The sequence below is a fragment of the Delphinus delphis genome, chromosome 15 (assembly GCF_949987515.2).
Source record: "Delphinus delphis chromosome 15, mDelDel1.2, whole genome shotgun sequence".
Classification (NCBI taxonomy): domain Eukaryota; kingdom Metazoa; phylum Chordata; class Mammalia; order Artiodactyla; family Delphinidae; genus Delphinus; species Delphinus delphis.
In genome coordinates, this window is record NC_082697.1 from 23,661,290 (window position 1) to 23,689,216 (window position 27,927).

At 43.9% G+C, this 27,927-nt stretch overlaps 1 protein-coding gene across 2 annotated transcripts; it reads left to right on the forward strand.

Moving 5' to 3' along the window:
- EDEM2 (ER degradation enhancing alpha-mannosidase like protein 2) lies at nt 1-27,822 on the forward strand. Of its 2 annotated transcripts, XM_060030921.1 has the most exons (11): nt 12-236; nt 469-579; nt 2,451-2,490; nt 4,461-4,566; nt 9,681-9,806; nt 11,773-11,984; nt 14,149-14,290; nt 15,929-16,053; nt 21,905-22,049; nt 24,846-24,967; nt 27,257-27,822. In XM_060030921.1, the coding sequence occupies exons 1-11, from the start codon at nt 130-132 to the stop codon at nt 27,755-27,757; spliced, it is 1,737 nt and encodes a 578-aa protein (XP_059886904.1). In that variant the 5' UTR covers nt 12-129; the 3' UTR covers nt 27,758-27,822. The 2 variants fall into 2 exon arrangements, with proteins under 2 accessions (XP_059886906.1, XP_059886904.1); XM_060030923.1 differs by lacking the exons at nt 2,451-2,490; nt 4,461-4,566 and having other exon boundaries at nt 1-236.
- The last annotated feature ends 105 nt before the right edge of the window (nt 27,823-27,927 follow it).

Sequence of the window (27,927 nt, forward strand, 5' to 3'; positions counted from 1 at the left end):
GTGAATGGATGACTCATCGGCCCGCAGGCGCAGTGCTCCTAATTCCCGGAAGAACCAGCAGAGGGTCGCAGGATGTGCGGGTGGCTGCGGCTGCTGCTGCAGCGGCGGCGCTGACAGGGCACGCGCTCTATGCCTTTCCGGCTGCTCGTCCCGTTTGGCCTCCTGTGTGCGCTGCTACCCCTGCACCATGGTGCGCCCGGCCCGGATGGCACCGCGCCCGACCCCGCCCACTACAGGTGAAGGGGGTCAGGCTCCCTGCCCTTCCATAGTTGGGGAATGGGAATCCCAGACCTGGTCCCTTCCCCATTCCCTCCATCCCAGACCACCCCCCCGACCTGCTGGGACCCCGCCACTGGGCTCCTCGCAGAAATCAGGTGGTGATGACCATTTTCCGCCCTAATTCTTGTCCTTTCCTCTGCCTGGTTTCGTTTGGTGGTCCTCTGACTTATTTCTCGTACCCCGCACCAGGGCGCGAGTCAAGGCCATGTTCTACCACGCCTACGACAGCTACCTGGAGAATGCCTTTCCCTACGACGAGCTGCGACCTCTCACCTGTGACGGGCACGACACCTGGGGCAGGTAGTGCGAGCGGAGGAGCAAGGGGGCGGCCTGGGTCTGGCAGTCCGGTCCTAGGCGGGCGGGTATGCTGGAGCTGGTGGCTTCATGATCTCACCGGTTCCAGAAAAACCTCCTAGCTAGCGTGGGGTCGCGTTCCCCCTAATTCAGGCCAGCACCACCAGGATCCACCCAGCCTCCTGGAAAGTTGGATTCCCATAGTGGAAAAAGGCTGGGTTAGCCTGGTGGTCTGGACCTCCGGGCTCTGGCCACAGCAGTGACAGACACCAGCTGTTAGGACTTGGGCAAATCTCTGGAGGCTTAGGATATGTGGAAGGGCTTCAAAAAGTCAGAAGACCCAACCCCTTCATGTTATAAGTGGGCAAACAGGCCTAGGAGGGGATGTAACTCTCCTAAACATGAAATTTCAGAGCCTTTGTTGTTAGTGTAACTGAAACCCACTTCCCCCATTACCCTCACATCCCTGACTGCTTCTTGAGATCTCAGCTCAAACTGTCACCTTAGCATCAGTTCCCCTAAATACCCACCCCAACAGGTCACTCTCACAAACCACCCTTTTTATTTTCTTCGTAGCACTTCTCACTCTTATACTGTCATTTTCACTTATGTGTTAGTTTGTCTTTCTCACTTCCACTAGAAGAAAAATCTGTGAGAGATGGAATTCTCTGTCTTGTTCCTTGCTGAGTAAGTGAAGAATCATTGCATTTAGCTGAAGCTAACCTTGATTAAACACTGTGCTAAGCATTTTACTTGTGTCATCTCATTTAATTAACACCCCTAGGAGTTAATTGCTGTTATCTCTGTTTTACAAATGAATATGCTAGGGACTGGAGAAATGAAGCTCAACACAAATTGTGCTGGTTTTCGTTTTTTAGTTGAAAAAAGTAATACAAGTAAATGGCAAATTCAAGCAGTCCAATATCATATAATAAAATAAATATCTCCCATACCCTAGAACTCCAACCACTGTTAACCTTCTTGTGTATCCTTCCAGAAATATTTTTGGTTTATACCATCATATAGGTATGTATATGTGTATCTTTTAAAATAACCTTTTAAAGGTGTAACTTATATAAAATGCACCCATTTTAAGTGTGTAGTGACCACCATCACAGGATAGAGAACATTTCTGTCACACTGGAAAGTTCCCTGGTGGCCCTTTATAATAATAAATAAATAAATAATAATAAATAATAATCCCTCCACCACCACTGGCCCAAAAAACCGCTAATCTGCTTTCTGTCTATATTGTCTCTTTTTGAAAAATGCAGTTAGAATACGACACACGACACTGCCTATTCTGTACCTTGTCTTTTTCATTTAACTATATAATTTGAATGTCTTCCCCTTAGCCCATAGAACTCTTGTTAACAATCTTTTTGACCACCTCATAGTTTCACATTGTTTGAATGTATTACAGTTTGGTTAATCACTTTTCAACTGGTATACATTTGGGTTATTTCTAGCTTTTTGCTGTTCTAAAAACAATATTGCCATGAGCATTCTCAAGGCTACAGTTCTGTGCACTGCGAGATAAATTCTTAGATGTGGAAAGCCTGCGCTCTGAGATACAATCTTATACTGCCTCCCTATGGTGGAGAAGAATGCCAGAGAATATAGGCAATGTGTTTAACTACAGTCAAGCTATTTGCATGAGATGTTATACATCAGCCCACCTCCCAGGTACGTTAAATGGGTCAGAGGTTCCCGGCGATTTTCACGATGGCTTCTCTGTTGTGATTTCAGGTGGGACTGGCAGAGGCATCGCTGTGCTTCACTTATTAGTTTTTGGGGTCTCTGATCTGGGGCAGCCTTAATAACTGGTGTTTGTTTGATTTTCTTACTAAGCAGCTGGGGTTTTTGTCCTTTTACAGTTTTTCTCTGACTCTTATTGATGCTCTGGACACCTTGTTGGTAAGTGTCTCATCTATTCCTTTTCCTCTCCAACACTGCATGACCAATATCCTTCTTCTTTTGGTAGCTTGACTGTGGGTGAAAAGTGAATTCTTCACCTGGGCTTTTTATTTTCATCTTTCATTTTTATCTTTAATTTGGGGGCAGTGGAAAGCCAGTGGAATTTTTTTCAAGAAGAGGGTAGGAAATGAGATTCCTGTTTTGAGAAGATCACTGGCTACAATGTGGAGAAAGATTCATGTCATCATTTAACAAACATTTTATGAGTAATTGCTTCATGCACTGTGCTCAGCCCTCTGGGGGAGTGCAGGAATGAGGGAGGCTCCTGCCTATGCAAAGATTCTCGTAATGTGGAAAGAAATAGATGCCCTGAGAGTTGTGGGGATAAACTTGCTGGAGTCTTTTAAAGGAGGAAGAGGTTAATTTCAGCTGGAGGAATCGAAGGATTCCTAGAGAAGGTGAGATTTAGATAATCGAAAATAGGTTGGATTTGGAAATGGGAAGACACAGAGTGAGATTTCTGGTAGAGGGAACAGCATGTCTGAGGGCAGAAAATCAGGGAATAGTGGGTACTGAAGTCGACAGAAGAACAGTGAGAGACATGGTTAGAAGGATAGATTAGGTCTAAATCATAGAGGGCTTTGAATGCTGAGATAGTCAGGATTGTTTCAGCTGCAAGTGATCAAACTGATTTAGACAGGAAGGAAATTTACTGAGTCAGATAACTAAAAAGTCCAGGTAAAGACTGACTTCAAACCCAGCTGGTTCCAGACATTTAAATAACGTCATTAGGAATCTCTTTCTCCATCTCTTATTTCTACTTTCCTTGCTGGCTGTATTCTCAGGCTCTCCTTAAGCTGGCAGGGTAGCCAATGGTAACTCCAGACGCACATCCCACTTATTTAGTAACCTGTGTGTGGAGAGAATTAGTCCTTTTCCATTAATTCCGTGGACTGAGTCTCACTGATCTGGCTTGGGTTACACATCTATCCCTGAATCAATCAGTTGGCCAAGGGGTATAGTACATTGGCTGGTCCAGGTGAAGTGCCCATTCTTGCAGCTGAAGGGATGGAGTCAGCTTCTTCAAATTACAGGAGTGACTGTGGAAGAAGGGTGATTCCTCAAGGGAAAATTGGAACACTGATATCAGAATAAAAGGCATCAGGATTGCATTTGACTGATGGTTTAAACAAAAGGGTTTAATTTTCTCAAGTATAAGAAAATCTGAATGAAGGTAATTTCTAGCATCAGAGACCCCATGCTCTTTGTATCCTTCCATTCTACCATCATTAGTATACTGACTTTCATTCTCATGCTTAGTACCTCATGGCCTAAGATGGCTGCCACAGCTCCAGAAATCAAGTCTGCTTTCAAAGCAGAAAGAAAAAGAGTAAAAGCCATGCCAACTGTGTCTTGTCCCTTTCTGTTAGGAAAACAGGAGCTTTCTGAGAAGTGCCCCTAGTAGACTTTACAAAGCTCAGAATTGACTGGGTAACACAATCACCCAGTAGCAAATGAGACTGAGAAAGCAAATATGTGGATTTCTAGCCTCTATGGCTGGGAGCTACAAGGGTAAAGAAGATTGAGAATCAATGTTGGGCCAACCAACCTGCAGTATTTTCTATAAGGCTGAATGTGACAAGGTTAAAAACAATAAATATCCACTGTAAATGTCAAGCTAAGATTTCCTTATGTGGTCTACAGTCTTTATATTGGTTTCATTTAAATGAGTACATAAAAATTCTTAAATTGGTACCAAAGAATTTACTTTACCAGTCTCTTGATACTAGGTCTGTGTGATTTCCAGCTCTCAGTGTTTTCTCCTGTTACCAGCAGTCCTAGAACAGAAACTGTAGGTCTGAAGTTGAATAAGTAGGATTCACACCAGCATAGGATCCTAGACTCTGAATCTAGCATCTTCAGTGCCCACAAGCCTGAGAGCCTCACAGTCAGGTCTCTCTTTCCTTCAGATTTTGGGGAATGTCTCAGAATTCCAAAGAGTGGTTGAAGTGCTCCAGGACAACGTGGACTTTGATATTGATGTGAACGCCTCTGTGTTTGAAACCAACATCCGAGGTGAGGGCTGCCTTCTAGGGCCCTTGGAAGAAAGGAGAATGTGGAATTTTGGCTTCTGTGTAAACCAAGAGGTGATAAACAGGCTCTTAAGTGCCAGCCTTGCCAGGGCACTTGACTCAAGCCAGATTGACAGAGTCTTCCCTCCTGTAGGGTTGGGTAGGGAGGTCTCGGGATCCCTCATCAGTTTCAGACATGAAAGTGAGCAGGGGACAGAGAAAAGACTGAAAAGAAATATGCCAGGATTACTCACATATTTAACATATATTTGGTACCAGGCTTTCATCCAAGAGCAAGAAAGATGTAATCCTTGCCTTCTTGTAGCTTATTGCCTATTGAAAGTTTGTTAGAACTTTCTGCATTGTTGATGGAAATGTTTTATATCTGTGTTGTCCAGTCCAGTAGCCACTAGCTACATGTGGCTATTGAACATTTTGAAAGGTGGCTACTGCAACTGAAGAACTGAATTTTAAATTTCATTTAATTTTAATGGATTTAAATTTAAATAGTGACATGTGGTTACTAATTACTGTGTTACATAGTACAAGGCTAAGGTATTAGTTTCCAAACTTGACTGCCCATCAGAAGCATTTGGGACATTTTAAAAAGTTCAGCTGTGTAGACTCCACTCTAAATCTAATGAATTGGGATCTCTGGGTTGGGTCCCACAGTCAGTATTTTTAGCAGGTTCCCAATGAATCTTTTTTTTTTTTTTAATGAATCATTCATTTTATTGAGGTAAATTTACATATACTGAAATGCACAGATCTACACATTTCAATGAATTTTGACCCAGTGATTCTTTTTTTTTAAATTAATTAACTAACTATTTTTTTTGGCTGCGTTGGGTCTTTGTTGCTGCGGGTGGGCTTTTTCTAGTCGTGGCGAGTGGGGGCTACTATTCGTTGTGCATGGGCTTCTCATTGCAGTGGCTTCTCTTTGTTGCAGAGCATGGGCTCTGTGCACGTGGGCTTCAGTAATTGTGACTCGCGGGCTTAGCTGCTCCGCGGCATGTGGGATCTTCCTGCACCAGGGTTCGAACCCGTATCCCCTGCATTGGTAGACGGGTTCTTAACCACTGAGCCACCGGGGAAGTCCCTTATTTATTTATTAATTTTTAAACATCTTTATTGGAGTATAATTGCTTTACAATGGTGTGTTAGTTTCTGCTTTATAACAAAGTGAATCAGTTATACATATACATATGTTCCCATATCTCTTCCCTCTTGCGTCTCCCTCCCTCCCACCCTCTCTATCCCACCCCTCTAGGTGGTCACAAACCACTGAGCTGATCTTCCTGTGCTATGTGGCTGCTTCCCACTAGCTATCTATTTTACGTTTGGTAGTGTATATATGTCCATGCCACTCTCTCACTTTGTCACAATTTACCCTTCCCCCTCCCCATATCCTCAAGTCCATTCTCTAGTAGGTCTGTGTCTTTATTCCCGTCTTACCCCTAGGTTCTTCATGACCCTTTTTTTCTTTTTTTTTTTTCCTTAGATTCCACATATATGTGTTAGCATACTGTATTTGTTTTTCTCTTTCTGACTTGCTTCACTCTGTATGACAGTCTCTAGGTCCATCCACCTCACTACAAATAACTCAATTTCATTTCCTTTTATGGCTGAGTAATATTCCATTGTATATATGTGCCACATCTTCTTTATCCATTCATCCGATGATGGACACTTAGGTTGCTTCCTTGTCCTGGCTATTGTAAATAGAGCTGCAATGAACATTTTGGTACGTGACTCTTTTTGAATTATGGTTTTCTCAGGGTATATGCCCAGTAGTGGGATTGCTGGGTCGTATGGTAGTTCTATTTTTAGTTTTTTAAGGAACATCCATACTGTTCTCCATAGTGGCTATATCAATTTACATTCCCACCAACAGTGCAAGAGTGTTCCCTTTTCTCCATACCCTCTCCAGCATTTATTGTTTCTAGATTTTTTGATAATGGCCATTCTGACCGGTGTGAGGTGATATCTCATTGTAGTTTTGATTTGCATTTCTCTAATGATTAATGATATTGAGCATTCTTTCATGTGTTTGTTGGCAATCTGTATATCTTCTTTGGAGAAATGTCTATTTAGGTCTTCTGCCCATTTTTGGATTGGGTTGTTTGTTTTTTTGTTATTGATCTGCATGAGCTGCTTGTAAATTTTGGAGGTTAATCCTTTGTCAGTTGCTTCAGTTGCAAATATTTTCTCCCATTCTGAGGGTTGTCTTCTGGTCTTGTTTATGGTTTCCTTTGCTGTGCAAAAGCTTTTAAGTTTCATTAGGTTCCATTTGTTTATTTTTATTTCCATTTCTCTAGGAGGTGGGCCAAAAAGGATCTTGCTGTGATTTATGTCATAGAGTGTTCTGCCTATGTTTTCCTCTAAGAGTTTGATAGTGTCTGGCCTTACATTTAGGTCTTTTATCCATTTTGAGGTTATTTTTGTGTATGGTGTTAGGGAGTGTTCTAATTTCATACTTTTACATGTACCTGTCCAGTTTTCCCAGCACCACTTATTGGAAGAGGCTGTCTTTTCCCCACTGTATATTCTTGCCTCCTTTATCAAAGATTAGTTGACCATATGTGCGTGGGTTTATCTCTGGGCTTTCTATCCTGTTCCATTGATCTATATGTCTGTTTTTGTGCCAGTACCATACTGTCTTGATTACTGTAGCTTTGTAGTATAGTCTGAAGTCAGGGAGTCTGATTCCTCCAGCTCCATTTTTTCTTCTCAAGATTGCTTTGGCTATTTGGGGTCTTTTGTGTTTCCATAGAAATTGTGAAATTTTTTGTTCTAGTTCTGTGAAAAATGCCAGTGGTAGTTTGATAGGGATTGCATTGAATCTGTAGATTGCTTTGGGTAGTAGAGTCATTTTCACAATGTTGATTCTTCCAATCGAAGAACATGGTATATCTCTCCATCTATTTGTATCATCTTTAATTTCTTTCATCAGTGTCTTATAATTTTCTGCATACAGGTCTTTTGTCTCCTTAGGTAGGTTTATTCCTAGATATTTCATTCTTTTTGTTGCAATGGTAAATGGGAGTGTTTTCTTAATTTCACTTTCAGATTTTTCATCATTAGTGTATAGGAATGCAAGAGATTTCTGTGCATTAATTTTGTATCCTGCTACTTTACCAAATTCATTGATTAGCTCTAGTAGTTTTCTGGTATCATCTTTAGGATTCTCTATATATAGTATCATGTCATCTGCAAACAGTGACAGCTTTACTTCTTCTTTTCCGATTTGGATTCCTTTTATTTCTTTTTCTTCTCTGATTGCTGTGGCTAAAACTTCCAAAACTATGTTGAATAATAGTGGTGAGAGTGGGCAACCTTGTCTTGTTCCTGATCTTAGTGGAAATGGTTTCAGTTTTTCACCATTGAGGACGATGTTGGCTGTGGGTTTGTCATATATGGCCTTTATTATGTTGAGGAAAGTTCCCTCTATGCCTACTTTCTGCAGAGTTTTTATCATAAATGGGTGTTGAATTTTGTCGAAAGCTTTCTCTGCATGTATTGAGATGATCATATGGTTTTTCTCCTTCAATTTGTTAATATGGTGTATCACGTTGATTGATTTGCATATATTGAAGAATCCTTGCATTCCTGGAATAAACCCCACTTGATCATGGTGTATGATCGTTTTAATGTGCTGTTATATTCTGTTTGCTAGTATTTTGTTGAGGATTTTTTATCTATGTTCATCAGTGATATTGGCCTGTAGTTTTCATTCTTTGTGACATCTTTGTCTGGTTTTGGTATCAGGGTGATGGTGGCCTTGTAGAATGAGTTGGAGAGTGTTCCTCCCTCTGCTATATTTTGGAAGAGTTTGAGAAAGATAGGCGTTAGCTCTTCTCTAAATGTCCCTATTTATTTTTTAATGAACAGTTATTGCCTAGGTTTTACCTGTGGGATTCTTTGAGGCCCGGGTTGAATGTGGGTTTTTCCAGATATATTTTTTGTTTACTCTTGCCATGTGGCTGGAGGCATTATCTGCTAAAACCACCTTAGGCTAAAGATTTGAGGTTTTCTAGACTACACAGTTAGTGTGAATTCAGTCTGTAAAACGTAGTGGGTACCAGTTTGTGGTTATTAATTCTTAGGAGAGATTTTTTTTTCTTCACTTTACTTGGCATTGAGATTTGAGGTATACAGTTTTCCTTACTCTATGCTAGGGGAGGTGTGTAGGGTTTATTTTTAATTCATCTTTACACAGGGTATATAATTCTTCCAGATCCCAACTTCATGGAGGGATCTTCTATCAGACTTCCCACTCTGGGTAGGTCCTGCCTTTGTCTCTTATTCCTGGTCTGCCAGGAGGAGGGGAAAACTGAAGCTCAAGGTCACCAGTTTTTTCAGTGGGAGGGCCATTCAGGATATCTGTTTAGCCATATTTCCAGATAACCTTTGTATCTTTTTATAAGTCCTAAATATTATGTTATAAATTGAAATAGATAAATGAATAAAGTGAAGGTAATAAGTATCCTCCCTTGGTCTTGGGGTGATGGGGAGACAGTGACCAAGTGCAACGAGCGTGGACTTTGGAGTCAGACAGACCTGGCCCTACCACCTACTAGATGGATGACCCTGGGCAAGTCAGTTTACCTCTCTGAACCACAGTATCTCCGTCTGAAGAGGGCACAGTAGTACCTAGTGCTTGGTATACAGTAGGGACTGCAAAAAAATGATAACCTTTTTTTTTTTTTTTTTTTTTTTGTGGTACGCGGGCCTCTCACTGTTGTGGCCTCTCCCATGGCGGAGCACAGGCTCCAGACGTGCTGGCTCAGCGGCCATGGCTCACGGGCCTAGATGCTGCATGGCATGTGGGATCTTCCTGGACCGGGGCACAAACCCATGTCCCCTGCATCAGCAGGCTGACTCTCAACCACTGCGCCACCAGGGAAGCCCGATAACCATAATTTTTGTGACCCACCAAGAGGAAAAAAAACTTCATGAACTTAACACTGTACCAGTGTGTGGGGTTAAGGACTCTTCTTTTGCTACATGGCTCCAGCCCCTTCCCAGTGAGCCACTGAACAGAGCATTAAGTTTAATTTGTACAAGGGAAAGACTGGTCCTTAGGATTCTGACACTTGCTTTTTGTACCATCTGTAGTAGTAGGAGGACTTCTGTCTGCTCACCTGCTATCAAAGAGGGCTGGGGTAGAAGTGGAGGCTGGATGGCCCTGCTCGGGACCTCTCCTGAGGATGGCTGAGGAGGCAGCCCGGAAACTCCTCCCAGGTAAGACCCACATGGAGATGGGGCAGAGATGAAGTCCAGTAGGTCCTGCTGCTCTTGCTGGAGAAGAGAGTGGCTGTGCAGAATTATTTGCTCGTGTTGCTCACCCAAACACTTGGTATTTCTACCTCTTGGCGCCCACGATGGAAAACAGGAGAGTCCTTGGCATTTTGACGGCTAGGCTAGGATGGATGAGCTGACCTCATGAATGTCTGCGAGGAGCGCTGAAGGCCAGCCTGGTGGCTGGAAGGCTCTTGCCCTTATTTGAGTGAGTGCTTTTGCCCCCTCCCAGGCCCACACGCCACTGGAATGAAAGGGTTCCAGAGAAGAGCCTTGGTCTGAGCGTTCGGAACCTCTGGTTCTAGACTCGGCTCTGACAACCAATAGCTTGACCAAGCCGCTCTTCCTCTCCTTGGTTCAATTTCCCCGTCTATCAAATGGGAGTCATAATTCCTGCCTCCCTCTGGGGAGACGTAAAATGAGGTCAGAGAGGAGAAAGTTCTTGGAGAACCTCAAACACCACTGAGACATGAGAGGGACTTGTTTTGTAGCTGAGCCATGTCCAGGGCTGCAGGCCAAGCTGCAGTGTTTGTCCAGAGGGGCAGTAGCTGGGCTCGGCAGCATCAGCGGGACGCTATGTTCTCTTCAGGGTGTGGTGGAGGCTCTGAGAGCTGTTCACACCCAAACACGTTACACTGTGCTTTCCACCAACCTCTTGGCCGTCTCACTTCTCCCCTTCACCCAGGACTTGCCTCTCATCCTTGGGGAAGAGCTGAGGAGAGTGAGCGAACTGGGTTCAGGTCTCACTCACGGCCTGAATGTCTCCTTACAAACGTCATGTCCTGTGTGACTCATCCCTGGAGGGAAACTGTCTGGTTGCTCCCTTCTTTTTTTTGTATTGAGAAATATACATATTGAAAAGTGCAGTCACGCTGAGAAACAGATTTTGTCACCTCCCCACCCCCTTTTTAATACTGCCTGACTTCTCTGAACTATCCCTTTGGGCCCTTCTTGCTTGTGACTTGAATCCTCCTTGCTTACCACTCATGTCTGCCAGATAACAAGTTTCTCTTCTTACAGTAAAGTTGCTGGACCTTGTGGTTCTCGGAAGTTTTGACAACTTTGTTCACAGTTTGGTGACGCATAGGCTGCTTTGGGGTTGTTTGACCTTTCAGCCTGGAGAGGAAATCTCTGCCTCTGACTTGCTGTCTTAGTTCCTTGCCTTGAATTGGAAGGCACTGGGGTGAGGTGGACAGGGCACTGGGCCCGTTGCGGGGGGAAGGGGAGTGGGCACGTGATAGTCATTCCCATCCCAGCTCCGTTTGGCTCTCTCTGTGATCTCTGAGTCACTTCTTCACAAGCCTGACCTTTCCTACCTGTGAATTGAAGGTTGGACCACATTGGCAGTTTTGTGGTTTATATCCTTTTTAAAGAAAATAACATAGCCCCTGAAACTCTTTATTTAGAGCAGGGATCTTAAACTGGCTGCTCTGGGACTGTTTACAGTCTTCAGTTGTGTTTCATTTGGTCAGAATGGTGTTTTAAGAAGTAGATGAATGGCTTTTTCATTGTGCCATCAGCTCCCCCACTGCCTGTGGCTTAAGCCCTGCCTGCTTCACACTCAGTTACTTGCCTGGGCTCTGAGGCATAATATAAAATAAGTAAAAGTAGAGCTGCTCTAGCTAAAGTGAGCATGTGTGGAGTGTGATACCCCCGAGCACAGCCTGCTGCTTCCCTGCTCACCACAGGCAAGAGCCCAAGGCATGAGGAGCAGTGTTTGACAGCATCTGGGTTAGGTGGCCACTGAGGGCCCTCCAGTTGTGACATTTATCCTTCTCTGGCTCAGTCTCTAGCAGGTCACCCAGGAGACAAAAGGGAAGTGCTGGCCAAGGCCTCAGGCTTTGGTCCTGTGTCCACCCATGCCCACCTCCCCGCTCCTATCTGGGTTCTTAATTTTGCGATTGTTCAGCCTTTCAGACCCCCACTGGCATGCCGTATGGAACGGTGAACCTGCTTCATGGCGTGAACCCAGGAGAGACTCCTGTCACCTGCACAGCAGGGATCGGGACCTTCATCGTGGAATTTGCCACCCTGAGCAGCCTCACCGGTGACCCTGTGTTCGAAGACGTGGCCAGAGTGGCCCTGATGCGCCTCTGGGAGAGCCGGTCAGATATTGGGCTGGTAGGTCCGCTGCCACTCTTCCTGTCTAGCTCAAGTTGGCCACCTTGGCCCCTGCTTATGAGGCTCAGGGCTCTGAGCAACAAGTTGCGGTCCAGCCGAAGGAAACTAAGGGTGACCTCAGGAGTGATCCAAGGCTTAGGCTCACGACACCAAAAGTAGACCAAGCCTCCAGTTCATGCTTTGGCACAGAGGGGAGGAGAGCATGAGAGCACATCCTCTGGCAGGAAAAGGGGCCATGATAAGCTCTGGCTCCTTGAGCTTCTCTGATCTAAGGAGCGGGTCATATGCTTCATGCCCCTGACTCACTCGGTGACCTTAGATCGTCAGCCTGTCTGGCCCTCATTTTTACATATTTTTGTTTGTAAAACTGTGTTTCTTAGAACCAAAAGATTTGAGAGATGTTGAATGGCTGTTCCATGAGGAAATGATTACTGGTCAATTAAACTTGGGCAACACTATAAATAGTATCCTTTTTTTGGAGAGTCATAATGAACACGAGCAGGTTAAAGGTTATCAAATCCTATGATAAATTCATCTATTTAACTTTGCTTAACTCAACGTTTCACAAACTTATTTGACTCCAGAGTTTTTCTTTCCCCTACAAACCTACTCACCTATGGAAATTTAAGGTCGGTTTCGGCTCCTAAACTAGATGATCCAGTGAAACTAACAGTAATTGAGCCAAAGCTGTCCAGGAAATAGCACTAGATTTAGTCAGAACTGAGACTGAGCCCCAGCCTTACTATGTTGAAACTGTGTGACCCTGGCCAAGTCACTCAACCTTTCTGATCCACAGTTACTTCAGCAATAATATGGATGGATTAATACCTCCTTGCTGAGTCATTATGACTTATAAAGACTGTGTTGTCCGAAAGTGATTCAGGTGGAGGCACGTTTTATGCAAAGTCTGGTTCTAAGTCAGCTTGAAAAGTGAAACTTGTGTGAGGACTCCTTGACAGTCCCTTAAGAAGGTGCCACTCTGGAGAACTAGAGTAACCCCCTTAGTGTCCAACACAGGCAGTTTTTTCTCCAGCTCGGGAGCCATAGTGACTCCGTGACCACCCTGCCCACATCCTCTCAGCCCTTTATCATTTCCGTGCACACTGGCCTGTCTTCCAGTTGCCGTCACCCATGTCTCTTTGGCTACGGGCCTTTTCTGGTGCCTGGATCCTGCTCTGCTTGCACTTGGCTGGAAACGCCAGGTCTTAAATGCTACCCCAGAGCAGTTCTCAACCAGTGGCTGATACTGCTGGGAGTTTATGGACAATCACCCTTGTTCCCCGGCCCTCGGGTGGGACCATGCTGAGGCTCGTGCTCTACACTGACTCCCAGAGCTGCCCGGTGGGATGGAGCTCCATTTCCCATGGTGGTAACTTGCCTGACAGCACACCCTTTAGGGCTGCCTCCCTGCCCTGCCTCACTTTTCCCCTCCTCTTCCAGAGTTTCCAGGGACTCACCGTCCAAATCAACTACTTCCTGGCTTCCTTGCTGGGGCTCTGCCCAAACTAACACAGGACAATTAGCTGTTTCTTTGAATGAGTACCAAGTGAAGTTATCAGCTTCCATCGGGGTCTAAGTTATATGGACAACATATCTCTTCATTTAAATCTTTAAAATTTATTTTTAAATGGTTCACAAGTCAAAGGATACAAAAAAGTACGCAGTGACATCTGTGACCCGTCCTCCAGCTACCCGGTTCCTCTCCTTACAAGCAACTACTCTATCAGTTTCTTGGATGTCCTTCCCAAGTTGATTTATGGAAATACGGAAAGTATATCTTATGTCTTTAGACACTGGAATCGCATGCAGATTCTCAGGCTGAGAAGTCTGAGACAGATTGTGGGAACAGCACGTTCTCATCTCCCAGCTCGCACTCACTCTAGACAGGGCATGAACACTCCAAGTCATTGTTCTTTTTTCAGTTTTTGACCAGTGTGTATAATTAAGTCCTCCTAAACGTGCATGAGATGTGTCTCCACTGTACATATATGCAAGAGAGCTGGCCATGATCCAGCCTTGCCCCCCAACCCTGTACCCCGATAGCCTGCATGTCTCCCAAGAAGCACTGGGGTGCCTGCCTTGTATCTCACGGGACAGTCAGGGGTGTGGGGACATCCTTGTTTGGTCTTGGGCCCTCCTTTGACACCACATGTCTCTCTCCTAGGTCGGCAACCACATCGATGTGCTCACTGGCAAGTGGGTGGCCCAGGACGCGGGCATTGGGGCTGGCGTGGACTCCTACTTTGAGTACCTGGTGAAAGGAGCCATCCTGCTTCAGGATAAGAAGCTCATGGCCATGTTCCTAGGTAAAAAGGGCAGGGTAAGGGGGCTTTTCCCCATGGTTTTCCCTATTGACATGTAGTTTATTTATAAACTTTCAGTTGCTCCCAAGTGCCTACAGAATCAGCTCTGCATTCAAAAGCACCATGGACTTACACTGCCCGCTTGAGGCCACTACACCTTTTCATGCCTTCCTGCAAGAGCCAACTGAACCATGCTGGCTTCTCTACATGCAGCCCTGGATTTTTATTTCCTGGCCATTGCACATGGTGTTTCCTTTGCCTAAAATACCTTTTTTCCTGCCTTTATGTGTCCAAATTCTGTCCACCCGTTAAGGCCCAGCTTAAATGTCACTTTGCCCAGAAAATAGCTTGATTCTTCCTCAGAATTTAGGGCCTTCAGAATCTTTTTTTTTTTTTAATATATAAATTTATTAATTTATTTTGGCCACGTTGGGTTTTCGTTGCTTCGCGCAGGCTTTCTCTAGTTGTGACGAGCCGGGGCTACTATTCGTTGCGGTGCACGGGCTTCTCATTGCAGTGGCTTCTCTTGTTGCGGAGCACGGGCTCTAGGCATGCGTGCTTCAGTAGTTGTGGCACGTGGGCTCAGTAGTTGTGGCTCGCGGGCTCTAGAGCGCAGGCTCAGTAGTTGTGGTGCATGAGCTTAGTTGCTCCGCGGCATGTGGGATCTTCCCAGACCAGAGCTCGAACCCGTGTCCCCTGCATTGGCAGGCGGATTCTTAGCCACCGCGCCACCAGGGAAGCCCGGCATCATTTTTGCAGTCAGCTATCATCACAGTTATAGCTCTTCTAACTGAGTGCAGCATCCAGGCCTTATACTTCTGTACTCCCCACAGTGCTTTGCAGGAGGTAGCTGTAGATTAATGCCTGTTGAATAAAAGCAGTTTACCCTTCAGGCCCTTAGACACTAGTAGTAATGATACTGAGGAATTGTTGGGCACCTAATAATAATTATAGCTACCATTCATTTATTCAGCAAATATTTACTGAGTACCATTGATGTGTTAAGTTTTGTGCCAAGCACTGAACATGGACTATTTCATTTCATCCGTACAACACTGTTTGAGATTGTCTTATTTATTTGCATGTTTTTGGTACTTTGTTCATTCAGATAATGCTTATTGTGCATATTTATTATGTACTATCTTCATGTTGGGGATTCTGCAATCAACAAAACAAAGTCCTAGCTCTCATAGATTTACAGTCTAGGGGGAGTTATAAGTTCAAGTTCCCACTAGAACGCCAGCTCCCTGAGGGCTGGACTTTGTCTTATTTGCCACCCCCCAGGTGCCTGGCACCCGGTAGGCACTCAGTGAATATTGTTGAGTGAATAAATGACTGCACAGTCCCATGAGGTATATAACATTACTCTCCTCACTTTACAGATAATAAGACTGAGGCTTACGAGGAAAAAACTTGCCCGAGGTCACAGCTAACAAGTGGTAAAGCTGGAGCTGGAATTTGAGCCTGGAAGTTTGCCTCCAGAACCCATGCTCCTTCCTCTGTGCCTCCTTGCATCCTAGTCTGCTTTGAGGCTGGGCCACCCTAGGGTCTTGCAAATGTTTAAGTCCATCCTTCTGTTGCCAAAGCCTGCTTTTTGTGTCCCTCATCACTGATGTGTCCATCATCTTATCTCCTCTGCAGAATATAACAAAGCCATTCGGAATTACACCCGCTTCGATGACTGGTACCTGTGGGTGCAGATGTACAAGGGGACTGTGTCCATGCCAGTCTTCCAGTCTCTGGAGGCCTACTGGCCTGGTCTTCAGGTAGGAACGATCAGAGAGGGTGGTCCTTTTTCTATGGAACCGGCAAAGCAAGCTCATTCTAATGTATGAGTCAAAAAAGTGCTTGAGCACTTTTTTTTGGAGGGGTGGATTGGGGATGGGAGAGGGGCTTAGAGTGAGACAGATTTAAAGTTCTGCCAAACTGAATTTTCCAAGGGGACCTTTAAGGTGTCAGGAACTGAACTTCCAGCTTGCTGTGGAATGTTGTACCACTTAAAGTAGAAAGGGCGGTAATAGCCATTGGCAATGACCATTTCTCCACTGGACATTTCTGTCACGTATCCTCATTCTTGACAGCGGGCCTAGGAAAGGGCATGACAGCATCTGGGACTGCTCTGTCTGCCATCATTATGTGTGTCCATTACGTGGTCTGATAGAGTTGCAGCTGGAAGGGATCTTAGAGCCCATCTAATCCAGCCCCTATGTGTCCTAAAATATTTTTAATATTTTTATAAACAACTTCTTTTTAATCTTAAGAAATTAAGAAAAGGCAGTAACATGTAGATGGTGGTAAATTTTTCTTTTCTTTTTTGCGGTACGCGGGCCTCTCACTGCCGTGGCCTCCCCCGTTGCGGAGCACAGGCTCCAGACGTGCAGGCTCAGCAGCCATGGCTCACGGGCCCAGCTGCTCCGCGGCATGTGGGATCCTCCCGGACCGGGGCACGAACCCGTGTCCCCTGCATCGGCAGGCGGACTCTCAGCCACTGCGCCACCAGGGAAGCCTGGTGGTAAATTTTTAAAGCACAACAAGGAATACAATGATAAGTCTCAAGCCCCCACCCTCAGATTCTCTCCCCAATCCAGCCCTTGTTGTCAGTTTTCTGTACCTCTTTCCAGAAATCCATGTACATAGGTATATGCGTATTTATAGCACCCTTTTTTCTTTACGTAAATAGGAACATTTTTATTCTTTTTCACTGAATGTATCTTGGAGATCATTCTTTATTGATGCATAAAGATCAATTTTACTTTTTTAAACAGTTGCATATATTCCATGGAATAGATATATTGTCATTCATTTAACTTGTTCCCCATTATATACTTTTAGCCAACCCTCTCATTTTATAGATGGGGAAAGAAGCTCAGAGAGAACTTGTTGATAACATTAAATATTGGTTCAACTCTTCTAAGATCTTCAAATTTAGCTGAGTGTCCCCTAAAAGAATTTTGAAAAATTATAGAGCCCCATGCATGTTTTTAATCTTATGAGTTTAAATAGTTGCATACCATTCCTTTTTCTCCTCCAACTCATATTTCCATTCTACCACTCCAACAGGATTTTATCCTAATTATTATATTTTATGCTGAAAGCATTTTATTGTTCACCGTATCATATTTCTCTGTGACAAAATTTGTTCATACATAGAAATTTAAAATGTTTTTAAATTTCCCGTGATCATAAGCTCTGAGTATTACATTTGTTTTCTTCTGGATTTAGTTATCATTAGTATGTAACTGATTAAAACAACATTTATAGCTTACAATTTTGGATGATTATAAACCTGGAAGTAATTTATTGGAAGTGCATTTCTTAATGAGATTTTTGGGGCTTTTTAAAGTTTTTAAGTAGTTCATGTGTTTGTGCATGAATAATACATGTTGCTAAAACAGAGCACTGTTAAGCATCAGTTTTATTCCTGCTTTTCATTTTTTTAGATGTAAGTGCCGCGGAGCCTATGCACATAAATAAGTAGATGGAGATGGAAGGAGTTTGATATTGTAATATCATTCAGTTCTTTGAAATCATTGAGTTAATAGATTGAACCATATAAAATTGCCAGCATCAACCATTTTTGACCTGCAAATGTGGCAGTATTTTATGGTTCACTCTTTATATGGTTAAAAAAAATCACAAATGATCTGTCATCAAAAATTATTTTTAATGATGTCTCTGCTGACAACTTGACCAGTTCCTCTTTCAATTTTTTGAAGGCAAAGAATTGAAAGCTGTCTGATTTGCAGAAGGATTTGTTACCCAGTGGTTAGAGCCATTCATTTTTCTCAACACCTACACTAATATTTTAAATTTTAAATTATATTTTAATATTTTAATATTAAAATATAATTTAAAATATTATATTTTAATATTTTAAATTAAACCTAGTTCAGTGCTCAGGACATTTTTATATCCAAGGACAGTGTTCCGCAGTAAGGCTGGAGATTGTTGGTGGGTACACCTTGCTTTTATAAGACGGTAGGACAGTTGTGGAAGAGATAGAATGGGTAGCCTGCCTTTGTGTTGTAAGCATCTTTTCAGGCAGATCCATTTTAGGAAAATTAAGGATCAGGAAATCTATTTCCTTACAACTATTTGTGACTACATTCCTCTTGGAAAACCTGCTTGTACCACCCAGCCATACAACTGATCACACCCTTTGACTTTGCATGATTCTATTTCTATGCATGTTCCTCAAGAAAATAATTGACCAGGGAAAGATGCAACCTGTACATGGATATTCCCAGCAGCAAAGTTCATGACAAAGAAAAACTAGAAATGGTCCAAATGCCCAGTAATGGAAGAAAAAATAAATGATTGTATTTTTTTCTTTTTTTAAATTGTGGTAAAATACACATAACATAAAATTTACCGTGGTAACCATTTCGAGTGTACAGTTCAGTGGTATTTATATTCATGTTGTGCAGCTATCACCACCATCCATCCCCATAACTCTCTTCACCTTGTAAGACTGAAATTCTATACCTTTGAAACAATAACTCCCCATTCTGTCCTCTCCTAGCCCCTGACAACCATCATTATTATTTTGTTTAACATCTTTATTGGAGTATAATTGCTTTACAGTGGTGTGTTAGTTTCTGCTTTATAACAGAGTGAATCAGTTATATATATACATATATCCCCATATCCCCTCCCTCTTGCGTCTGCCTCCCACCCTCCCTATCCCACCCCTGTAGGTGGTCACAAAGCACCGAGCTGATCTCCCTGTGCTATGCAGCAGCTTCCCACTAGCTATCTGTTTTACATTTGGTAGTGTACATATGTCCACGCCACTCTCTCACTTCGTCCCAGCTTACCCTTCCCCCTCCCCGTATCCTCAGGTCCATTCTCTACGTCTGCGTCTTTATTCCTGTCCTGCCCCTGGGTTCTTCAGAACCTTTTTTTTTTTTTTTTTTTTTTTAAGATTCCACATATATGTGTTAGCATATGGTATTTGTTTTTCTCTTTCTGACTTACTTCGCTCTGTATGACAGTCTCTAGGTCCATCCACCTCCTCACACATAACTCAATTTCGTTTCTTTTTATGGCTGAGTAATATTCCATTGTATATATGTGCCACATCTTCTTTATCCATTCGTCTGTGGATGGACACTTAGGTTGCTTCCATGTCCTGGCTATTGTAAATAGTGCTGCAGTGAACATTGTGGTACATGACTCATTTTGAATTATGGTTTTCTCAGGGTATGTGCCCAGCAGTGGGATTGCTGGGTCATACCACCATTATGTTTTGTGTCTTTATGATTTTGACTGCTCCAGGTATCTCATATCAGTGGAATCATACAGTATTTGTTTTCTTGTGGCTGGCTTATTTCATTTAGCATAATGTCCCTCAAGGTTCATGCTTGTAGCATGTGTCAGAATTTCCTTCTTTTTTAAGGCTGAATAATATTCCTTTGTATGTATATACCACACTTTGCCGTCTTTGTATAGGATTTGTGTGCTTTGTGTGTGGCACTTTTCCTGCTTTAAGAACGGGTCCTGGGGTTATTTCTCTATGAGGTTATAATAACACTAATAGCTAACATTTAGCTGACAGTCTGTCTGGCACATAGAGGTGATAAATATTTATGAAAGAATGATTTATGTGCTGGGCATTTTACACAGAATCATCACAACACGCCGAGGTAAACGATGTTTCATAGATGAAGAAAGGAGGCTTATAGACATTAAATTTGTTCATTTACTCAACAAATATTTGAGTGCCTGCTGTATTCCAGGCCCTGTCCTCGTGAACTTTATAGAGGGTGAGACACAAAGAAAAACTTAGACATATTCATAAAATAATAAGTTGCAATGAAGGAAACAAATTAGAGGCTAAAAGAGAGACTATTGGATGGGGACTTACTTTAGATAAGAAGGCCTCTCAGAAGTGGTGATGCTCAAGCTGATATGTGAAAACTGGGGTGGGGGACGATGTTCCAGGCAGAGGAAACATGATGTGTGAAGGTCCTGAGGCAGGAAAGAGTTGGGTGTTTATCAGAGACAAAAGCAGCATGGCCACAGTCCAGGGAAGGGAAAGATCAGTCAATGGAAAGTCAGCAGTGGCCAGATTGCTCAGGGCCTTGAGGGCCATGGTGAGGTGTCTTGACCTTAAACTGAGCCTGTGGAAAGCCACTGAGTAAGACAGTTACTCTGGCTGCCTTGGGAAGAGTGGACTGGAGAAGACAAGTGGTAGGACCAGTGAGGAGGCCTTTGAGGTCATCCCAGTGCAAGATGCAGGTGAACAGGTGGTAGCTCTGGAGATAAAGAGAAAACTCTTGATGTTTTAGAGAGAGAGAATTGATAGGAGTTGCTGATGGAATGGATGTGGGAGTGGGGGAAGAGGGAGGAGTCAAGGATGGCCAGCAGGTATCTGGCCAGAGTGGAATCAGTGGAAGGTGGTGCCGTTTACTGAAAAGGGAGAGAGGTGAGAGGAGGGAGGCAGCTTTGCGGGAGAGTGAAGGGACCGATAGTTTTGTTTGGAAACTGTCAAGTTTGTTCTATCCTTGAGACATCCAGTGGAGATGTCAAGAAGGTCAGCTGTTTCCCTGTGAGCTTACAGTAATACGAATAGCTACATAGAAGCACCTAGTAAAATTACAAGTGCATATAGTCTCAGATTCAGCAATCCCAACTCTGGAAATGTGTCTTACAGACACGCTTCACATATGTTTGAGGTGACATATGTATGCGGTTATTTATTGTAGCATTGATTATTGTAGCAAGTAGCAAAAGATTGGAACCAAGCCAACTAGCTATCAATAGGGAACTAATTAAATTGTGGTCCAAGCAATGGAATACTATGCAACTGTATAAATAGGAGGAGGGAGTGCTTTATGTACTTACATGGAAAAATTGAGATGTATTGTTAAATGAATAAAGGAAGCTACAGAAAAGTATATTTAATAAGCCGTATTTAATGTGGGGGAAATAATACATACTCATACATCTTTGCTTATGTTTACAAACTAATGCAAAATGGTTATTTGCTGGGGGGTAGGGTGTGAGTGAGATTAAGTACAATCAATCTTTTTCTTATTCTTAGAATTTTGAATCAGATGGCTGACTTACCTACTTAAAAGCAGTTAGTAGCCAGTATTGACTGAGCACGTACTGGTAGGCAGGGACATTGTATACAGCCTCTGTCCCTCACAACAATGTAAAATATACGTTGTATTTTGCATGTTAGAGACGAGGCTCAGAGAAGTTAAGTGTCTGGTTTGAGGCAGCACACTGAGTAAATGGCCGACTCTGGGTTTGAGCACAGGTCTTTTTGGCTCCAAAGCCTTCGCTTCCTCTTTTCCCTGAGGTTGTGTGTGGGGTTTTGTTTTTGTTTTTGTTTTGTTTTTTTATTTGCGGTACGCGGGCCTCTCACTGTTGTGGCCTCTCCCGTTGCGGAGCACAGGTTCCTGACGCGCAGGCTCAGCGGCCATGGCTCACGGGCCCAGCCACTCCGTGGCATGTGGGATCTTCCCGGACTGGGGCACGAACCCGCGTCCCCTGCATCGGCAGGCGGACTCTCAACCACTGCGCCACCAGGGAAGCCCGTGTGTGGGGTTTTGTATGTGGGTTTCCTGCCTGGTGGCTGCTTGCCTGACAACCGCTTCTCTCCTACAGACCCTCATTGGGGACATTGACAATGCCATGAGGACCTTCCTCAACTACTACACCGTCTGGAAGCAGTTTGGGGGGCTCCCGGAATTCTACAACATTCCTCAGGGATATACAGTGGAGAAGCGAGAGGGTTACCCGCTTCGACCGGGTAAGCAGCATCTCTGGCCTACTGCCAGCCCACAGGCTCTGATTCTCAGAACCCCAACCCCTCGCATATCTATGAGGCTTCATGCCTCACAAGTGCTCACAGCTTCATTTTTTTCCCATCTGCTTCTTCCAGTGGCTCTGGATGGTTTTCCTTCTAGGAATTATTTATCCCCCTTATTTTCAGAGAAGGAGACGGAAGCCTAGTGGGTTGAAATGGCTTGCCCAAGGCTGTTAAGTATAGGAGCTAGGACTGGAACCCAGGTCTCCTAATTACATCTTATGCTCTTTCAAACCCAGACAAGCAAGTGAGATGGAAAAAGCCAGGCTGACGCCTTTTGAGTTCTTGCCATTGGGATTTCAGATGTGGAGGCACACTTCGTTAAGTCAGTGGGTCAGGTCAGATAAGTTGTGCATCTATGGAACGTTAGAACTTTGGAATGGACTTTAGGAGTGAATCATCTCTTCTCGTCCACCTCCCCACTTGCAGGTCAGCAGTCAAGATGTAGAGAAGAAAGAGACAACACACTTGAGAACTCTTCTAAGTTCCTTTCCAGCTCCGATCTTATGACTCACTGAAGGAAAGTTAAACATTGTGAGGAGAGGAAGGGAAAGGGGGACAGAGGAAGGAAGCTGAGTCAGCACACAGTCATCTCCCCTCCCCCCTAAAATAGGTTACATTCCCATTGTTTTAGACTCTTCCTACCTGAATGCCTTTTAGCTGTGGGATGGGCCTTCTAATGGGTTCTGCCCATCCTGCCATCCTCGGCTCCACTTCCTTCCTCCTCTAACCCTGTAGTCCTCTAAGTGATTGCTGTAGGAGTCTTGGAGGGGGACCAGAAGCGGGAGTAAAGCAGCAACTGGAAGCAGCAAATTAGTCACTTTTGACTCCTTAGAGGCTGCTGTTTTTAGTATTTCTCATGCATTTATTCTCATGGCATTTTTTTTTTTTTAAAGAGAAAATACTCAGATGGTATTGGATCCCATGTTACCAATAGATAAAATGAAGACAGAGATTGGGACTAAATGTAAGACTTAGACATGTGCATTCTCAAGGTTAGAGGGAAACTGAGAGGTCTTCTAATCGAAATCCCCCTGCAATAGCCCTGTCAAGTGGTTAGCTCATCTTTGTTTGATTACCACCAGTGACAGGGGGCTCACTACTTAAGGAGGCAACATGTTTTGTTTGCAGGAATGCTCAGTGGAAAGCAAGGTACCACAGCCAGGAATCCAGAAATGTCTTAGACCAGTCACCCTTCCTATCCCAAAACAATAGCAAATGGGAGATAAGGTACTATTCTATGATTAGATTGGCCAGTCCCTGACGCTCTGGTGCATGTATCCGATCAGCAGTGCTGGAGCACAGAACCTAGCCTAAAAGCCTCTGAAGGGCTTAACCTCCACCTAAGTCCAAATCTAAACCTTGGGCTGTCACCCTCTTCTAGAGAGTTGGCTAGATATACAGGAAATTAAAGCCTTTACTAGCATACACAGGCCCATGTATGAGGAAGAGAAAACAAGGAACAAGATACTTGAGTATCTTGTTTACTGAGTATACTGAGTCAGCCAGCTGTGAGAAGCATAAGGAGAGGCTTCCCATGAGGACACCATCTTTTCTGTCTTTGAACACACACAGTGTGTTCATCTACCAGTAAATGTGCCCCAATCTTTGCTTAGAATATGAGTGATTAGATTAGCCAGTGTCTAGAGGCCTGTGGGGTAAACAGAGAGAGAAGTAGGAGAAAACTGGAGAGATAGGCAGCGATCTTTTCTCCAAAAATAAGTAATGGAGTTTGCAGTAAAAAATCAAAAGGGGGAAAAGTACTGATCAAGGGCTAGGAGGAAACGGGATGTAGAACATCAGGAGGAGATGTTGGTATAGGGAGGGGAGAGGTGTTCTTTCCTCTCTGAGAAAAAAGAGGTGAAGAAGTAGGAAAGTCTGTTGAGCTGTAGCTTTTGCCTACTGGGCCCACCCTAGAAATCAAATCTTTTCCATAACAGCTCTCTAGATATCTGAAAGCAACAAACACATTTTGCTAAGTTTTCTTTTCTCTGGAATAAATATTCCCATCTGGTCCAGTTCCTGTTGACTAGTTGGCGAATATTCATCTTATGATGGGGCCCATGTGTGAACGTCAAATTCCAGTTGTGGTGTAGAACAGGGCAAGACTGTTGCCTTGTTCTGGGCACAGAGAACTGATGGCTGCATCTTTGTTAGATTGAAAGTTGATTCTTGAGTATCTTAACCTTTATCTTTTGGCCTATCGCATCTTGGAAAGGGCCTTGTAATGACAGGCTCGTACTCTTTTAAGTTTTAGGATTAGGTTAGGCTGTAAGTGACAGATACAAAGTAGTAGCTTAGATAAAATAGAAATTTATTTCTCTGGTCTTACATGACTGTCTTTGGTGGCAGGGACCTTAATCCCACACCTGCCTGCTGGGAATAGTTGTTAGTCTAGGCGTCCATGTGCTTGGATAAAGTTAGCTCTTCTGTTACTAAGGAAGAAGGAGGGAACAGATATTGGGAGATAGGCAGCCGCCTCTGCCACCTTCCCTATCCCAGAACCTGGCTGCCTGTCTCTCCCTTGGGATGGGATTCCATGGTCCACTAAGTCCACTAAGCTTCAGACTGGGTATATTGGCTCTGAAGATTCAGTATTGAGTGAGTTGTCCCATGTTCCCCCTAGTTGGACCCTGTGGACATGGTGTGGAGAGAAGGAATCTCTCACTGGCCCAGGCAGTCCCCAAGCCTTCTCTGCCCAGCCACTGGGTGAAGGAAGGTCTACTTTGAACTTTGCAGAACTCATTGAGAGCGCCATGTACCTCTACCGTGCCACGGGGGACCCCACCCTCTTAGAACTCGGAAGAGATGCTGTGGAATCCATCGAAAAAATCAGCAAGGTGGAATGTGGATTTGCCACAGTAAGTGTTTCCACGGGCCCAAGAATTGGGAAATGTCTCCCCCTGCTGCTAAAGAGCCTCTGGAGTATTAGCACTGGAAGGAACCTTAGAGATACAAGCAATGCCTTTATTTTATAGATGGGGAGACTGAGGAGCAGAAGCTGAGAGCCTTGCTAAAGGTCACAGAGCTAGTAGACGTGGAGCTAGGATTAGTTCCCAGGGGTCTTGACTCCATGCCCTTGGCGTTCTCCCTGCTTCATAGATCCTTTAGCTGTCAGAATAGGCTACTTGGCAAGGGTGAGTATTGTGAAACATTTTGCGAAAAGGCTTGTAAAATGGATTCTAGAAGGGAATTACAGAGTCCCATAGCCTTATTTGCAAACCCAGGGATCCTTAATGGAACAGCTGTACTGGTCTCACAGATATTTACTGAGCGTCTTTCACGGGCCAGGCGCTGTGCTAGGCTGAGGGTTATAGCAATGAAGAAAGACCAAGCCCCTGAGCTGACATTTTAGTAGAAAAAACAAAGAATGTGTATCTGGAAGACAGAAAGAAGGCCAGTGTGGCTGGAGGGCGTGAGCAGGGAGGAAAGTGGGAGGAGATACAGCCCCAGAAGTAGGCAGCGGCTAGATTGTGCAGGGCTTTGTATAAGTCGTGGGGAAGAGTTTGGCTTTTGTTCTGCTTGGAATGATAAGCCTTGGGAGCATTTACAGCAGAGCAGTGACGTGCTCTGATTTGTATTTTAGAAAGAGCACTCTGGCTGCTCTGTGGGGAATGGACTGAAAGGGTTAAGGATGAGAGCCATGTCACATCCTGAGAGGACCCAGGCAGGCAAGACAGAAATAAACAGTGGTTACAGACATGTAAAAACCAAATGTGTAAGCAAATAGCCTGGAAGCCTATTTGCCAAAAAGCCTGCAGAGGTTTTTTTTAGGGTAAGGAATTAAAAACAAACAAAAACCTTCTTTTTCAAAAAGTTGTAATGTGATTATATTCTATAAGTAAAACATAGATACATGTTTTTAAAGAAAAGACCTATATGTGTAGGAGAAATATACAGCAATGATATGTTTTAGTTTCTAATATGTTGTATTTTATGAAAAGCCAAAGTGGATGAGCCCGTTGGGCCCTTAGGAACTCTTGACTTATTTCCATGAAAATGAAGTGTTTTGGAGCCCTTCCAAGGCGAATGATGGGAACAGGCAACTGACTCCTTGGCCTTTGGCAAACAGGGCAAGAGAATAATAATTCTTGGTACATCAAGTCCATGTTTTAGTCACATTTTTTTGGTGTAAAATAGATGTCTACTGAGAATTAGTTTCGTTTAAGAAAATGTATTGCTAATTCTTTTTTTTTTTTTTTTAAAGATTTGTTTTTGATGTGAACCATTTTTAAAGTCTTTATTGAATTTGTTACAATATTTCTTCTGTTTTTTGGCCGCGAGGCATGTGGGATCTTAGCTTCCCGACCAGGGATCGCACCTGCACTCCCTGTATTGGAAGGCGAAGTCTTAACCACTGGACCACCAGGGAAGTCCCGTATTGCTAATTCTGAGAAGCTAAAATAAATATTTGTAGCAAGTAAACTTACTCATCCCTGACTGTAAACTCAGTATGAATTTCTCTTCATAAAGACTCCTTATTAGTTGTTTATAAGAGCAAAAAACTTGGTAACCTCCTTAATGTCTGTCAAGGGAGGATTAGCTAAGTAAATGATGCTACATTTTTGCATCATTAAGAAGGGAATGATTAGATCAATGTTTAGAGTCACAAAAGGGTAAGGTAAAGGGGTTAGGAGATTGTTGTATCATGTAGGGGGGCCAGGGAAGACCATTCTGATGAGGTAGCATTTGAGCAGAGACCTGAAGGAAGTGAAAGAGTGGGAGGGCATCTGAAGGAGGAGTGTTCCAGGTTGCGAGGACACCAATGAAAAGAACCGGGCTGGGCATGTGCTTGTTCACAGAACAGAAAGGCCATGTGGCTGGACCTGCGAGAACCAGGGAGAGAGCAGGAAGAGATGAGGTCAGGGAGGGAGCAGAAGCCAGATCACCAAGGACCTGTTAGGCCACGATAAGGACTTTGATTTTAGTCTGTGGGCAATGGGATGTCAACAGAGGGTTTTCCGTGAAGGAGTGACAGGTAAGATTTATGATATAAATATACTTTAGGGACAAAGTTCTGGAAAGTTAAGTGATTTGCCCAAAGGCCTGCAGTCACCTAGTGGCAGAGCAGGAATGCCTGACAGGGTCCCCTGACCCTTTCTGCTGTACTGTGATGCTGGTCTGACTTGCTTCCCTCCCCCACGTGGCAGATCAAAGATCTGCGAGACCACAAGCTTGACAACCGCATGGAGTCTTTCTTCCTGGCCGAGACCGTGAAATACCTCTACCTGCTGTTTGACCCGACCAACTTCATCCACAACAATGGCTCCACCTTCGATGCGGTGATAACCCCCTACGGGGAGTGCATCCTGGGGGCCGGGGGTTACATCTTCAACACTGAAGCACACCCCATTGACCCCGCCGCCCTGCACTGTTGCCGGAGGCTGAAGGAAGAGCAGTGGGAAGTAGAAGATCTGATGAGGGAATTCTACTCTCTCAAACGGAATAGGTCGAGATTTCAGAAAAAAACTATGAGCTCAGGGCCATGGGAACCCCCAACAGGGCCAGGGACATTGTCCTCCCCTGAAAACTATGACCGGGCAAGGGAGAAGAAGCCCACCAAGCAGAAAATCCCACTTCTCAGCTGCCCTAGTCAGCCCTTTACCTCAAAGTTGGCATTACTGGGACAGGTTTTCCTAGATTCCTCATAACCACTGGATGATACTTTGTTTGTTTTTGAAACTAAACTATAACAATAAATCTGCTTTTGATGATCATGGTTTTCTATTTTACATATTGGATCATTTCATGAGATTTCATTCAAAGAAAGGGTTCATGGCTAAAAACAATTGCGAATCTAGTTTGTTTTTCTCATACAGTT